Source organism: Bombina bombina, chromosome 4 (assembly GCF_027579735.1).
Source record: "Bombina bombina isolate aBomBom1 chromosome 4, aBomBom1.pri, whole genome shotgun sequence".
Lineage (NCBI taxonomy): Eukaryota > Metazoa > Chordata > Amphibia > Anura > Bombinatoridae > Bombina > Bombina bombina.
The window spans coordinates 484,954,690-484,971,973 of NC_069502.1; the positions used below are offsets into that span (position 1 = coordinate 484,954,690).

Genomic DNA, 17,284 nt, shown 5'->3' on the forward strand with positions numbered 1-17,284 from the left:
GCTATTGCTTCTAAGGGTGTTACTGCTCTTTCTGTTACTTACAGGGGATCTTCAGTTTTTGTTCCTGGAGTTAATGACTTAATTCGCTCTACATTATCTGAAATTTTGGCAGCTATGCCCCCTTCAAATAAGCATAAAAGGTCAGTTCATAATCTACCTTTTTAATAGCTCTGAGCCTATTGAGGTTAAAGTATGTTTATAGATTTTATAAATCCTCAGAGGGGGAGGCTTTCTCAATCAGGGGTTGTAGAGACATCCTCTTTTCTGTTTAGCACTAACCTCTAAAGCAAACTGAAGATGTTTAAGGATCCTAAAGTAGCTTAGGTTAAGTCTGATTAGACTTAATTTATATTCTGATGGTTACATTTCCTAAGGTTTTTTCCTGATGGTGTTTCTGAGATAGATTTTAAGCAATGTTTAAGAAAATGTATCCTTTGTTGGCTTCTCATTTTTAACTTTGGGAATATGTTCCTAAAGTTGATGGGGCATTCTCTACCTTTGGCTAAATGTACTTTTTATTCCTTAGGAAGGCAGTTCTTCCCTTATTAGACCATGTAGAATCTTTCCATAGGAGGGCTTTTGTTTCGGCAAGCAGGTTATACTTTTAGGCCAGTAGTTTTTATTGCTAGTATGGCTGTTACTTTTTCCATTTGATTAAATATTATTCTTCCTACACAGTTTTCTTATTCTGTTAGTGATGTGTGGCGTTTTTTTTTTTTTTTTTTTTTTGTTGTAATTTTTAAAAGGTGCTAATTCTTTAATTTGTGTTGCTGTTATTCTGGTTTGGATTATATTCTCTACTGTGACTGGAGCCTGGGGAGCTTTTCTTCCGCAGTACAAGAGTCTGTCTGTTGCAGTACCTCAAGCCTCTGTCCTGGGTCCTACTCTTCTCTATTTATACTTCTTCACTGGGTAAACTTAACAGATATGGCTTCAAATATCCCCTCTATGCTGATGATACTCACATCTACCTATTCACCCCTGCTCTCTCTCCTTCTGTCGTTTCTCACGCCAACAACTGCTTATCTGGCATTTCTTCCTGGATGGCATCTTATCACCTAAAAAAATTAAAACCTGTCCAAGACTGAGCTCCTTCTAATCCATCTTTCCATATGCTCTATCTGCTGCACCTCTCTCTATCTTCTATACCCATGGACAGTGCTGCAGAATTTGTTAGTGCTTTATAAATAAAGAATAAGCTAAATCTCTAAAGCTTCTAATTGTTCAACTTTTTTCGTCAGAACAGGGAACAGAAGTCTGATTCCGCCTCTCAAATAAGGTTCCTTTGGCTATTCCTGGAAGCCTAGTTCGATCTAAGCAGCCCATAAAATCTACTCCCTTAGCCACGTCTGCATGAAGGTATGGCCCCAGAGGCTCTGGAAAGAGGCAGGCCTTTTTCAGGAGGCTTGGTTTAAAGGGACAGTCCACACCAGAATTTGTGTTTTAAAAGATAGATAAGCTCTTAAAGGGACACTGAACCCAAATATTTTCTTTTGTGATTCAGATAGAGCATGCAATTTTAAGCAACTTTCTAATTTACTCCTATTTTCAAATTTTATTCATTCTCTTGGTATGTTTATTTGAAAAGCAAGAATGAAAGTTTAGATGCTGGCCCATTTTTGGTGAACAACCTGGGTTGTCCTTGTTGATTGAATAGCACCAATAAAACAGTGCTGGCCATGGTTCTGAAACAACAATTTACTGGCTCCTTAGCTTAGATGCCTTCTTTTTCAAATAAAGATAGCAAGAGAATGAAGAAAAATTGATAATATGAGTAAATTAGAACGTTGCTTAAAATTGCATGCTCTATCTGAATCACAAAAGAAAAAAATTGGGTTCAGTGTCCCTTTAATTACCAATTCCCCAGTTTTGCATAACCAACACAGTTATAATTAAAAACGTTTTACCTCTGTAATTACCTTGTATCTAAGCCTCGGCAGACTGCCCCCTTATTTAATTTCTTTTGACAGACTTGCAGTTTAGCCAATCAGAGCTGTCTCCATGGTAAATTCACATGCATGAGCTCTGTTATCTATATGAAACACATGAACTAATGCCCTCTAGTGGTGAAAAACTATCAAAATGCATTTAGATTAGAGGCGGCCTTCAAGGTCTAAGAAATTAGCATATGAACCTTCTAGGTTTAGCTTTCAACTAAGAATACCAAGAGAACAAAGCAAAATTGGTGATAAAAGTAAATTGGAAAGTTGTTTAAAATGCCCTATTTGAAACACGTTTTTTTTTTACTTGACTGTCCCTTTAAGTCTTTTCAGGATCCCTGGGTTCTAACTTCTAAGCATTTTTTTTTCTCAAGGTTATCGAATAGGTTTCAAACATTGCCTTGCAAAGAGGTTTATTCTGACCAATGTTAGAAAAAAAAACCCTGAGCCTTCACAGGATTTTTAGTTACAAAGAAGGAAGGAACTTTCATACCAGTTTTTGGATCTTAAAGCTCTGAGCAAGTTTGTCAGAGTTCCTACATTCAAAATGGAAACGATTTGGACATTTCTGCCTTTTCTTCGTCAAATTCAGATTATGTCCACAATAGATTATAAGGATTCTTTTTTTATGTTCCAGTTCATGGGACACTATTCATTTTCTAAGGTTTTCCTTCCTAGACAAGCATTTTCAGTTTGTTGCTCTAACAAAATATTCATAAAGGTTATGTGAACACTTTTGTCTAATCAAGGTGTTGTGGTGTTTCTTTACCTGGTTGCTATCTTGGTTCTGCTCTGTTTTTTCATTTAGCAGAATCTCTCACTTAGACTTTTTCTTTATCAACATAGTTGGAGAATCTATTTTCCAGAGAGTTCCTTAAAGGTTGTTTTTCTTACAGCGATTGTTTCCATGAATCTCTTTGATAGATCTAAGAAAGTTGATGCTAGTGTTAGTTTGTCAAAATGTGTAGTCTTTCTTTTTCCTCATTCACTCTTTGCATAGAGTTATTAGGTTTCATGATTGGTGCATTGTATGTTTTTCCATTTGCTTTTTTTTTTACACAAGGCCTCTTAAGCCTTGTATGCTTCAGCAATGGTGCAGGGATCATAATCAGTTGACTCTTATGATTTATCTAGATCACAGGACAAGTTAGTCCCTGTCTTGGTGGCTGAATCATTAGCTTACTATTGGTTTACAAGGGGTTTGTTATCCTCAGGAGGCGAGGTTACAAACTAATGTTCTAAAACTCCATGCAATTCTCAGAGCCCTCCTGAATTGGCCTCTGTTGAAAGGAAGTCTTATCTCTATTTTCAGACAGACAATTTTTTTGCAGTGACTTTCATCATTCATCAGGGGGGGGGGAGAATCTGGATTGCTTCAGCTTGACTTTGCAGGGTTTGGTAGGCAGAGTTGGTTCAGATATTCAGTTGCCTTTCATGGTCACTTCCTCTGCATCTGAACCTTCTGTCTCGAGGTCCATTTTTCCATTTGTTTCTTGATTCTCTAACTTAAAAGAACAGTCTACACCAGAATTTTTAATATTGAAAAAGATAGATAATTCCTTTATTATCCATTCCCCAGTTTTGTATAACCAACACAGTTATATTAATACTTTTTTTTCCCTCTGTGATTACTAAGCCTCTGCAGACTGCCCCCTTCAGTTCTTTTGACAGATTAGCATTTTAGCCAAATCAGTGCAGACTTCTAGGTAACTCCACATGCATGAACACAATGTTATCTATATGGCACACATGGACTAACGCTTTCTAGTTATGAAAAACTGTCAGTGCATTCAGATAAAAGGCGGCCTTTAGCATATGAGCTTTCCTGAGTTCAGCTTTCAACTAAGAATACCAAGAGAAAAAAGCAAAATTTGATGGTAAAAGTAAATTGAATCGTGAAAGTTTTTTTTTTTTTCTCTGTAAGAACAATTAAATTGTGGAACTCATTACGTAAGGAAGGTAGTAAATGCCTATACCTTAGATAAATTAAAAATGGTTTAGATATATTGCTGACTAGAAATCTAGTTCCTAAAAAAGTGGGTCAGTCTATTCCATAACAACTTGTTTAATAGATGTATGTCATACGCTCTTTCTGAAGAAGTTCACCCAGGAAGGCGAACAATACACGTTAAGGTGTTTTATCCTTCATGGACATTCGTATTCAGTAACTGTATCAGGCAGTTTCGCTTACAGAAAAAATCCTACGGCCAAACGGCGGGGCATCTGAAACTCTGAACAACCTATACTCATTCAGGACACAGACCAGAACACGACTCATGAAGACTGTTTTTAAACAATGCTTTGAATTTTTTTTAATTTTCGAAGTACAAAAGCACATGTACTATTAACTTTACTATTAAATATTACACTTTAAAGGGACACTGTAGTCAGAATTGAAATCAGATTAAGATCGTAATATACATCTAACTATATCTTTTTCTAATGTACATTATTTACCAAATATGTTGCCTTTATAAAATATCGATGTTTCAAATATTTAATTTTTCCAAACCTACTTCTAACTCTGCAGTTACGGATTCCCAATCCGTGCTGACAACTGCAGTTGAAACATGGCGTCTTTGGTGAGTATTGCGCATGCGCAAGTTAGCGCAGCGTCACCGCAAACGTCACCATCTGCACATGCTTTAGGGAGGAGAATCTATAGAGAATATTCAGTGAGCAGAAATGCGCATGCACGATCGACTAATTTATGCGCATTGGTGACGATTATGAGAATAATTATATGCATAGGCACGCTATCTCATTGGCTACTGCTTTTATGTAGGATAATGGCGAAAACGGTGGGCTGGATATGCTTACGTCATTGCTGCAAGATAATTAAAGAAAATAAAAGGTATGGATGCTTTGTTTTTATGAAAATAAAATACAGTAAGTCTTCAGATATTATTATTAAATAGAATATTGTATTATTTTGTATGTTAATAGTAAACGAAAGTAATCCTTTAATCCAGTCGCATTTGTTTGTTCTACTTCTCAGATATACAATTCTTAATATATTTAAAATAAATGATACAGGTGAATTTAACTTAAAGGGACAGTCAACACCAGAGTTTTTATTGTTTTAAAAGAGAATCCCTTATTACCCATTCCCCAGTTTTGCATAACCAATACAGTTATAATTATACATGTTTTACCTCTGTAATTACCTTTTATCTAAGCCTCGGCAGACTGCCCCCTTATTTCAGTTCTTTTGGCAAACTTGCATTTTAGCAAATCAGAGCTGTCTCCATGGTAAATTCACGAGCATGAGCTCAATGTTATCTATATGAAACGCATAAAATATAGCCCTATAGTGGTGAAAAACGATCAAAATGCTTTTAGATTAGAGGCGGCCTTCAAGGTCTAAGAAATTAGCATGTGAACCTCCTAGGTTTAGCTTTCAACTAAGCTTACCAAGAGAACAAAGCAAAATTGGTGATAAAAGTAAATTGGAAAGTTGTTTAAAATTACATGCCCTATTTGAATCATGAGGTTTTTTTTTTGGACTTGACTGTCCCTTTAATTCTATTAACAAAATGACCCATTTAACACAAGCAATCATATCCATGAATTATTTTTTAGCACCACAACTCTTGCTTTTTTTGTAAGATTTGTATTGGCTGAACTCAATGGACGTCTGTCTTTTTTCAACCTTACCTTTTGTTACTTGGAGGTGAGAATATCCATTCTTCCAAATCAGTTACCACTTGTTGTGCTTTTAAAGGGACAGTCAACTCAAAAAATGGTATTGTTCAAAAAGATAGATAATCCCTTTTATTCCCTAGTTTTGCATAGTCAACAAGATTATATTAATACTTTTTACCTCTGTGATTACCTTGTATCTAAGCATTTTCTGATAGCCCCCTGATCTCATGACATTTTATTTTTCTATTGACTTGCATTTTATTCAATTAGTGCAGTTTCTGCCACAAGCTACGGGCGTGAGCATAATGTTTTCAATACGGCTCACATGAACTAGCACTCCCCTGTTCTGACAAGCTAATAAAAAAGCTTGTGATAAGAGGCTATCTTTAGTAGCTTAGACACAGGCAGAAATTGAGAGGTTTAAAGGTTAGAAAGTATATCAATATAACAATGTTTATTGTACAAAACTGGGGAATGGGTAGTAAAGGTATTAATCTTTTTAAACAATAAAATGTTTGGAGTTGAATGTCCCTTTAAGAATGAGGCGTCTGTTAACCAAAATTGCAAGGTAGCTTCTTAGTAGTCTTGCATATTTTTTTTACTAAATTCTATCCTTTTTGATGTATTTGCTTCTTCCGAGGCAGCCTTTGGTTGGAAGTCTCTCAGACAATTGTCTCAGGATGATTTTGCTTCTTTGTCATGCATAGTTAAGAGAAAACAAAACTTAAAATAAAGTTTGTTTATTCTTTGGGTTATATTTGGGTTGTGGATTTTGTTTCACTGTGAAAACAGATGATAGTTTTATCCTGCCCTTATCTATCATTACTCATGGACTCCACTGCTTTTGCATTAGTTCCCAGGTGTAATGGATCATGTACTCTTGCCACCTGTATTAAAGAGAAAACGTATGCTTACCTGATGAATTCATTTTTAATGGTGGTGAGGCCATGAGACCCCACCCTATTTTTTTCAGCGTTGGTTTGTTTTTTCGTGCATTTTTTCCCCCTTGCTCCTATTTTGCTCTTATTCTTTTCCTACCTTATTGGCTTGGCTATATGTCAGACTGATTTACCATTGAGGGGAAAGGGGTTTTATAGAGCTCTTGGCGTTTGGTATTCTTGGCTCCTCCTAGTGGCAAGGAAGAGGAGTAATGGATCATGGACTCTCTCCATGATAAAATAAATTAATTTATCAGGTAAGCATAAATGATTTTTTAGAGTGGGAGAGAAATATAATTTCCATAATAAGCACTCTCTAGGCTTCCATAAAATTCTGTATCTTTATTTAAATAAGTTACCTTTTGGGACAGCTCAGGTCTGAGGAAGGGGCACTGTGCTGTCCCAAAAGGTTAAAAGCTATGAGTTGAGAGTGCACCTGCAATTGGACTAAAATTAATAATAAATATCTATCTCTATCATCTCCACCTCTATCATCTCCCTCCATCTTTGTTTCCCCAAATCTTTAAATGTGTGGTTTCATTTGTCTTGTTAAGAGTGTGCTATTAGGGGGTGGATCTTTAATAAATATGCACCACACCCAAACACTATAGATAGATTTGCCTTTAGAAATTGAAACCTTTTTAAGAATGGAGTGTAAAACAGTTACATTAAAATTCAACTTTATTTTTTTTTTTTAAAGGAAACCGGAATTGGGAAGACTGTAAATGGTTTTCGTAAACACTCGGATGTGGGTGATGTTGCTAAAGCTATTGTTGTTCAGTGGAAGAAGCTTGTCCCAGATGGGAAGGAACAGTAAGCTGTCTGATTTTTTTCTTATTTCATTTTTTTTTTATATATCGAATTATTATTATTATAATGATATATTTATTTTTTACTTTATTATTGCATTGACAGTAAGACCAACTTTTTCTATTTAATATTTTAGAGATCAGAAACCAAAAATTGAGCATGATAAAAAAGAGAGAGTGGAAAATAAGACAGCCAGACACTCTACTGAGGATAAGGTTTTAAAATCCATCAATTCCAGTAAGTCTGCTGAAAGTGGTGTAAACAAAAACAAACCTTTGTCTAAAGAGAAGTCGGAGAAATCCATAAGTAACAAAGAACACAGTGGTAAGCTTAAAAATCATTCCAATACTGCAGACCATAAATTGAATAGCTCTGATTCTCCTGAAAAAGTTGAAAAGCATTCTTCTTTGAACTCTGCTGGGGAGAAGAAGAAAACACCTCAAAATTGCAAACTGAAACACACTGATAAAAGCCATAACATAATGGTGAAGATCTCAAATCAGAGTTCAGAACGTACAATTTTTTCTGATGAGGATTTTGAGACCCCAACAATGTCATTTGAATCTTACCTTAATTATGACCAGAGTTCAAGTAAAAGGAAAAAAAGGTCTCATTCTTCAACTGAGCCACCAAAAAAGATCCAAGTATGCAAGCAGTATTGCAATTTGGAGTTATCAAAGACTGAAACTTTACCAACTGCTACAAACAATACAGAACATTTTGTTAAACCGAAAGATGCTGCACCTTGTGTAAGTGAGGTAAGAATCTTCAGTTCACTATCCTGAGACAGTTTTAAAGCACCAGCATTATGAAAATCATTAATTACTAGTAGGTATATCACTCCTGGCCTGCAGGAGGAGGCAAAGAGCACCACAGCAAAGCTGCTATATATGTCCCTTCCCCATAACCTTCAGTCATTCTCTTTGCCTGCAGTGCAAGGAGGAGGTGAAATTTTGGTGTCTGCTTTAAAATAAACAAATCTTGATTTGTAGATCAGAGTAGGTTTGCTCTGATCTTTCTAAAGGGTTTAGCCTTAGCCCATGTCAGTCTCTTCAGTGGGGCAATGGTGGCTTTTAAGCAATTGGGAACTTAGGGGGTACAATCCTCACTGCATTTTCCCAAAACATTTTGCTGCCCTATTTAGACAGCCTGAGTAAGTTTATGCAGTCTTTCTATATTTCCACAGGTCCATGTGAGGGATGGAATCCTCTCAAACCAGGTGTGCTGCCGGTCAGATAAATATTGTGGTAAGTGCCAGTTTTATTTTTCTATGTAGCAGGGAAAAATGTGGCACTTATTCAGCTGAAACACTGCAGGGGGGTGCTTTTTTATTATTCCTTTCAGGGTTCAGGTTTTTATGGCAGTTTTTGCAGGCACTGTTAGTGGAGGAGTTATTTATTTTATTGATGGCTCAGTGAGGATCTGTTTTTAGTAACAGATTATGTACTTTTTTGTTTTTTTTATTGTTTTTAAGCCTTTTTTCAAGAAAGTTGATTAAAAAAATAAAAAAAAATGATTTTTTGTCGGCTGTAGGACCACCCCTTTTAGAGAGGTTCTGATTCTGAGATGTCACTTTTTTGGGCGCTTTATTCACTTCCTGTAAGAGTGAGGTACCCATTTCTTTCATGTAATTGGCAAGAGTCACTGAGCTAATGACGTATGGGATATACAATCCTACCAGGAGGGGCAAAGTTTCCCAAACCTCAAAATGCCTATAAATACACCCCTCACCACACCCACAATTCAGTTTTTACAAACTTTGCCTCCTATGGAGGTGGTAAAGTAAGTTTGTGCTAAGATTTCTACGTTGATATGTGCTTCTCAGCATTTTGAAGCTCGATTCCTCTCAGAGTACAGTGAATGTCAGAGGGATGTGAAGGGAGTATCACCTATTAAATGCAATGGTTTTCCTCACTGGAGATCTATTTCATAGGTTCTCTGTTATCGGTCGTAGAGATTCATCTCCTACCTCCCTTTTCAGATTGACTAAATACTCTCATATTCCATTACCTCTACTGATAACCGTTTCAGTACTGGTTTGGATATCTGCTGTATGTGGATGGGTGTCTTTTGGTAAGTATGTTTTCTTTACTTAAGACATTCTCAGCTATAGTTTGGCACTTTATGTATTAATATAAAGTTCTAAATATATGTATTATACTTATATTTGCCATGAGTCAGGTTTAAGTATATTTCCTTTTGCAGACTGTCAGTTTCATATCTGTGAAATGCTTTTTTTAGAATTTTTTTTTTTCTTACCTGGGGTATAGTCTTTTTTTCAATTGACTATTCTTTTTAATTCGCAGGAAAAATTAGGCTTGCAAGGGCACAAAATGACAAAGTATATTGCGTCATTTTTGGCGCAAGATTTTTTTTTTGGCGCAAAGTTACGTTCGATGATGCAAATTAGTCATTTCCGGCGTCTTAGTAGACGCTGAGTCCTTTCACAAGGTTGCATCTTTGACACGATTGTCATTTCCGGATGTTAGCGGCAAAATATTTTTCTGTTTCTTGTGCGTCATACTTGGCGCCAAATATTTTCATTATTTAAACCCGAGAAAAATGGAGAAAAAAGAGAGGCGCCAACCATAAACAGTATCGTCGGGATTTCTGAGGCGCAGATAGAGCCCTCTCCCCACAAATGCAATATACTCAACAAACGGAGCGGCACGATCAGAGTGCCAGAAGTAGCAAGTCGGGACTGTTAAAGGGACACTGAACCCAAATTTTTTCTTTTGTAATTCAGAAAGAGCATGCAATTTTAAGCAACTTTCTAATTTACTCCTATTATCAATTTTTATTTGTTCTCTTGCTATCATTATTTGAAAAAGAAGGCATCTAAGCTTTTTTTGGTTTCAGTACTCTGGACAGCACTTTTTTATTGGTGGATGAATTTATCCACAAATCAGCAAGAACAACCCAGGTTGTTCACTAAAAATGGGCCGGCATCTTAACTTACATTCTTGCATAAAGATACCAAGAGAATTAAAAAAATTTGATAATAGGAGTAAATTAGAAAGTTGCTTAAAATTTCATGCTCAATCTGAATCACGAAAGAAAATTTTTGGGTACAGTGTCCCTTTAAGGGTCGCCCGACAGACACGCTGGGGCCAGGTAAGTCACAGGGATTCCTCCAATCAATGCGTACGCTGCTCCAGAACACCGGCAACAGGATCTCGGTGTGGCCACAAAGTTGTATAGCTAGATACAACTAACTGACATATAAAGTGGTGATGGTGATATATAATCACAATGCAAGCGTAGGTATAAAAACAGCAATAGTTTATTAGATAAACAGCAACGTGTTTCTCGGCTGGTGGCTGTTTCATCAGGCTGTCCATCACATAACATTTGCTCGCACTAAATACCCTACGCTCACCTATCAGGAGCCGTTCTCAATTGCACACCTGTCTGACAAGGATGGATTTGAACTGTTTAGGTGATCGTATAAGTATACAGCAAATACACCCAACAGATAAAATACATCAGTAAGTTTAATAATCATACTTTTAATACAAAAAAACCCTATAAAAAGACTGATTAAAGTGATAATATTAGTTATAATTAAAACATATGTTATTCAAACAACTTAATATATAAAAAAAAAATATATAAAAAATACATATCTTAAAATTTAATAAACAGAATATAAAACTTCATAAAAATAGAAATATATCTCTCTCTCTCAATCTTAGCCATATCTGGGGGTCTGTAATAACGTAATTAAATAAATAGATAAAAACTAAAAATATATAAATACATGCAATCTGTATAAATCCATAAATATTAGTTAATAGATCAAAAGACTAATAGTAATAATTAATCATATAAGATAATGCATCATAAATACAAAATTCATTAGATATATATATATATATATTCCCAAATCAGTGTTCATATAACAATACCAAAGTTCCATCAACGTGATGAATTATACATAATCACACAAATGTCCACTAACTAGAAAATATTTTGCTATAGTCCCAGACCTAGGGAGACCCACTGGATCACACTGTTCCGGATTACTAATAGGCCGCTAGGTCTACGTTAAGATTAACACCAGTAGGATGGAGACTCTTCAAAGTGTATATCCAGTAGGTCTCCCTCAACCTGGACAACCTATTATACAGATGAGATATGGGAATGAATTCTATAGGATTGAGAATGAAGCAGTCAGTAAGGCCACTATGTGAATGATTACGGTGTCTAGATACACTATGATTCTTGTAATTATTCTTCATGTTCCGTACATGTTCGGACCACCTGATGCTCAATCTCCTACAGGTCCTACCTACATAGTGAACCCCACAAACACATGACAATAAGTAGACTACAAATAGAGAAGCACAGGAAATATGTCCAATGATATGGAATTGCTTCTCTGTCACATTAGATTTGAAGACTTTGTGTGTTATTTTCGCACAACGTTTACATCTTTTGACCCCACATCTAAAGGAACCCACAGGTGGAACTCTTACTCGTTTGGTTTTGTTAAAAATCTTATGTTTCACAATTTTACTTGGGGCCAACATAGTTTTTAGGCTAGGTGCTTTTTTGTAAACTATTCTAGGCTTGGTCCCCAGTAAATTACCTAAAATTGGATCCTTCAGGATACCCCAATGTTTGGTAATAATTTGTCTAATTAATTTGTGGTGACAATTATATTCAGTAATAAATAAAGCAGAATTTTCTGTCCTATTAGACCCCACTTTAGTGGTTTTATTGGATTTAAAATAATCCTCCCTTTTATCCTGTTTGGCTCTTTGGTAGCCATTATCTACAATATAGGGTGGATAGTGTTGCTCACCAAAACATTCTTTGAGTACCAGACTTTGGACTTCATAGTCTGCTAGAGTGCCCCAATTACGACGGGTCCGTTTTAAATTTGGCCGTACGGCACATTGCGTTTCCAAGGCAAATAATGGTGGCTATTGAAGTCCAAATAGCTGTTGCAATCCACCGTTTTAAAATGGGTAACACTAGACACCCTATTATCAAATTTGAATGCAAGATCCAAAAAACTATAGTTTCATGGTGTATAGAGCTAGTAAAGGATAAAGCTCTATCGTTGTTGTTAAGATGTTCAATGAAGGAGTAAGCAGATGCAATATCTCCCTTCCCAATAAGGATTATATCGTCAATGTACCGCCCATAGAACACCAGGTTTGCCCCCCGTATGCTTTGTCATAGATGTATTGTTGTTCAAAATAACCCATGAACAAATTGGCATAACTCGGTGCGAACCTGGTGCCCAAGGCGGTACCGTTGACCTGAAGGAAGAAATCATCCTGAAACAAAAAATAGTTGTGCCTTAGGATGAATGACATGAGTTGTAAAATGAACTCACATTGATTTTCAGGGAGATAAATATCTCCCTGTAGATATTCAGATATTGCTGAAATGCCTAGATGGTGTGATATATTAGAATAAAGTGACTGAGCGTCACATGTTACCCACAGTAAGTCTGAAGTGATAACCACGGACTCTAGTTTTTTAATGAGATCGGTGGAATCCAGAATATAAGATTCAAGGCCCAAAACATATTATTGCAGGAAATGATCAACATAAGAGGACACATTATCAGTGAGGCTTCCAATACCCGTAATTATAGGCCTCCCTGGGGGGCAAGTAAGATTCTTATGCAACTTGGGTAGATGGTGGTAGAATGCATAATTGGGTTGTTTAAGCAAAAAAAAAATCTCTTTGCATTTAAGGAAGGCATAATACTTAAAAAGCAAAGTCTACAAGATCTTTTAATATGCCTTTGTATTGTGTAGTAGGATCATAGCTCAATCTAATATATTAAGAGGTATCAAAGTATTTCACGAGCTTCCAAAAGGTAATCTTCCAAATCTTGGAGGACAATGCTACCTTTATCTGCCTGCCTTATAATAAGGGACTTGTCACTTATTCAATACAAAGGCATATTAAAAGATCCTGTAGACAATACAAAGGCATATTAAAAGATCTTGTAGACTTTGCATTTAAGGAAGGCATAATACTTAAAAAGGAAAGATTTTTTGTTGCCTAAAGAACCCAATTATTCCTTCTACTACCATCTACCCAAGTTGCATAAGAGTCTTACTTGCCCCCCAGGGAGGCCTATAATTTTGGGTGTTGGAAGCCTCACTGATAATGTGCCCTCTTATGTTCATTTCCTGCAATATGTTTTGGGCCTTGAATCTTATATTCGGGATTCCACCGATCTCATTGAAAAAATTGAGTCAGTGGTTATCACTTCAGACTTACTTTGGATAACATGTGACGTTCAGTCACTTTATTCTAATATATCACACCATCTAGGCATTTCAGCAATATCTGAATATCTACAGGGAGATATTTATCTCCCTGAAAATCAATGTGAGTATATTTTACAACTCATGTCATTCATCCTAGGGCACAACTATTTTTTGTTTCAGGATGATTTCTTCCTTCAGGTCAAGGGTACCGCCATGGGCACCAGGTTCGCCCCGAGTTATGCCAATTTGTTCATAGGTTCTTTTGAACATAACAATACGTCTATGACAAAGCATACGGGGCGAACCTGGTGTTCTATGGGCGGTACATTGACGATATGATCCTTATTTGGAGGGGAGATATTGTATCTAACTCCTTCATTGAACATCTTAACAACAACAATAGGGGTTTATCCTTTACTAGCTCTATACACCATGAAACTATGTTTTTGGATCTTGCATTAAAATTTGATAATAGGGTGTCTAGTGTTGCCCATTTTAAAACGGTGGATTGCAACAGCTATTTGGACTTCAATAGCCACCATTATTTGCCTTGGAAACACAATGTGCCATACGGCTAATTTAAACGGATCCGTCGTAATTGCAGTACTCTAGCAGATTATAAAGTCCAAAGTCTGGTACTCAAAGAACGTTTTGGTGAGAAACACTATCCACCCTATATTGTAGATAATGGCTACCAAAGAGCCAAACAGGATAAAAGGGAGGATTATTTTAAATCCAATAAAACCAGTAAAGTGGGGTCTAATATGACAGAAAATTCTGCTTTATTTATTACTGAATATAATTGTCACCACAAATTAGACAAATTATTACCAAACATTGGGTATCCCGAAGAAGGATCCAATTTTAGATAAGGTACTGGGGACCAAGCCTAGAATAGTTTACAAAAAAGCACCTAGCCTAAAATCTAGGGCTGCAACTAACTATTATTTTCATAATCTATTAATCAGCCGATTATTTTTTAGATTAATCGACTAATCGGATAAAAAGAGAATCAATAATAGTTTTCTATGTTTTAAATAAAATCCACATAATGAGTGTTACAAATATAAACTTCAGACTAAACTTTACATTAACACAACTGTTTCTTCAAGTTTTAAGCAGCAGAGCCCAGTTTTATAATCAAACAAAACAAAACCACAAACTGTTTGAAAAAAGGTAGAACTAGAAAGAGTTAGACTATCACTGTTAGAAACATTCTGTTATTCACTCTTTCAGAAACTTTGCATTGAAATGCAAAAATCTCAACATGTCCACATGCTTCTGGCTAAGGCTGGTTCTCTGTTTGCAGCTATATTTCCTGCAGCAGAGAAAAGGCTGTTGAGGTATATAAGCAGGGTTTTGCCAATTTCACCAAAGTGGGATATTTATCTTTGTTAGCTCTTCACCAATGATAAGTGTTTTCTACCTTGGCAAGGGGCCTCTCAATAAAGTAACCATTGACTTCATTCTAGCATAAAAAAATATCTTGAATATCTATATGCAATTGTAAATAACCAGCTATAAGGTTAGGGGAAATATCTAGTCCGCTCTAAAAATAACGAATATATACTTATAAAGGTTGAATCTGGTACATATTATCACAATTTTTGAAAAATATAAAAAAAACAATAAAAAACAAAATCAAAAGCGCTAAGGACTGTATATCAATAACAGGACAAAGTCTTACACATTTATTTGTACAGTACATATAATCAGCAATAGCAAGCAATACATTAATAATTGTGCAAACAGATAATAGTGCACATCAATTTAAATGACTCCCATCAATCTAGGGGCAAGGTGTAAACAACAAGCTTGGCACTATATCATGAAAAGCATAGTTCCAAATCACCAGATTTAATATAAACAATCCAAATGATGACTATTATATCTGGGTTGCACATAAGCCAGGGGTAGTTGTAAACTTATACTGTCCTGAAAAAGTGAAAAGTAGACGTCCTTTAGGCTAGGGACATAACCATAAAACACAATACCATATGCAGGAAATCAAAAGGGGAGGGGGCGCCCTAATTTAATAATATATAGTCCAAAGAAGGGCTGAAATTAAAAATAAGTTTACTAATTGTGCAATAGTAGTATTATTATAGGTCTAACAAAGATATAATATATGTGGGGTATCACAAATCTGCCCTTGCAGAGAATAGTGAAATTGATAGTACAATTGTCAAAAAAGATCCATTACCAATTAGGGATGTCGCGAACCTAAAAATTCCGGTTCGCGAACGGTGGATTTGAGCTTCCGTAACTGTTCGCGAACCGCCATTGACTTCAATAGGCAGGCGAATTTTAAAACCCAAAGGGACTATTTCTGGCCACAATAGTGATGGAAAAGTTGTTTCAAGGGGACTAACACCTGGACTGTGGCATGCCGGAGGGTGATCCATGGCAAAACTCCCATGGAAAATTACATAGTTGATGCAGAGTCTGGTTTTAACCCATAAAGGGCCTAAATCACCTAACATTCCTAAATTGTTTGGAATAACGTGCTTTAAAACATCAGGTATGATGTTGTATCGATCAGGTAGTGTAAGGGTTACGCCCGCTTCACAGTGAAAGACCAAACTCCCCGTTTAACGCACTGCAAACAACCGCAAACACTCCATTTGCACAACCACGAGATAGATTTGATAGATACATAGATTACATAGATCAATAGATGCAATATACATTTGATAGATATGAATTACATAGATCAAAAGATGCAATATACATTTGATAGATACGAATAACATAGATCAATAGATGCAATATACATTTGATAGATACGAATTACATAGATCAATAGATGCAATATACATTTGATAGATACGAATTACATAGATCAAAAGATGCAATATACATTTGATAGATACGAATTACATAGATCAAAAGATGCAATATACATTTGATAGATACGAATAACATAGATCAATAGATGCAATATAGATTTGATAGATATTGTAATTCTCTGTCTGGGAAATTATATAAGACATGCGGTCTGGGACCCGTGGTGTGTTAAGTAGTACTATTCTTAGCAGTTTAATACCTGTTACTCCCCCTATCGGGGGAGGTCTATATGGCCTGGATTTTAGGAACAGGGAGATGGAAGAAGCTTGGTCTGTCCTCCTACTTCAAATTTGTCCGAAACACAAGTGGCTGTCACAAAACAGTCCGGCCACTAGATAGATAGATTTGATAGATAGATAGATACATAGATTACATAGATCAATAGATGCAATATACATTGGATAGATACAAATTACATAGATCAATAGATGCAATATACATTGGATAGATACAAATTACATAGATCAATAGATGCAATATACATTGGATAGATACAAATTACATAGATCAATAGATGCAATATACATTGGATAGATACGAATTACATAGATCAATAGATGCAATATACATTGGATAGATACGAATTACATAGATCAATAGATGCAATATACATTTGATAGATACGAATTACATAGATCAATAGATGCAGTATACATTTGATAGATATATAATTTCCCAGACAGAGAATTACAATAAGACATGCGGTTTGGGACCCGTGGTGTGTTAAGTAGTACTATTCTTAGCAGTTTAATACGACTGAGACATATCACTGTTATCTCCATCCTCTGTCAATGATGGTTGCGCATCACTCATTTCTTCCAGCTGATGTGTCAATAACTCCTCTGACAGATCAAGTGAAGCGGCT

The 17,284-nt window shown here is 35.9% G+C and overlaps 1 protein-coding gene across 1 annotated transcript in view; it reads left to right on the plus strand.

Annotated features, from left to right (window-relative positions):
- Window positions 1-17,284, plus strand: part of LOC128657582 (elongin-A-like) — a 427,971-nt gene that overhangs the window by 93,258 nt on the left and 317,429 nt on the right. The window contains exons 3-4 of the mRNA XM_053711962.1: window positions 7,224-7,336; window positions 7,470-8,091. Of these exons, the coding sequence (XP_053567937.1) occupies window positions 7,224-7,336; window positions 7,470-8,091 (735 nt within the window). The remainder of the gene's footprint in view (window positions 1-7,223; window positions 7,337-7,469; window positions 8,092-17,284) is intronic.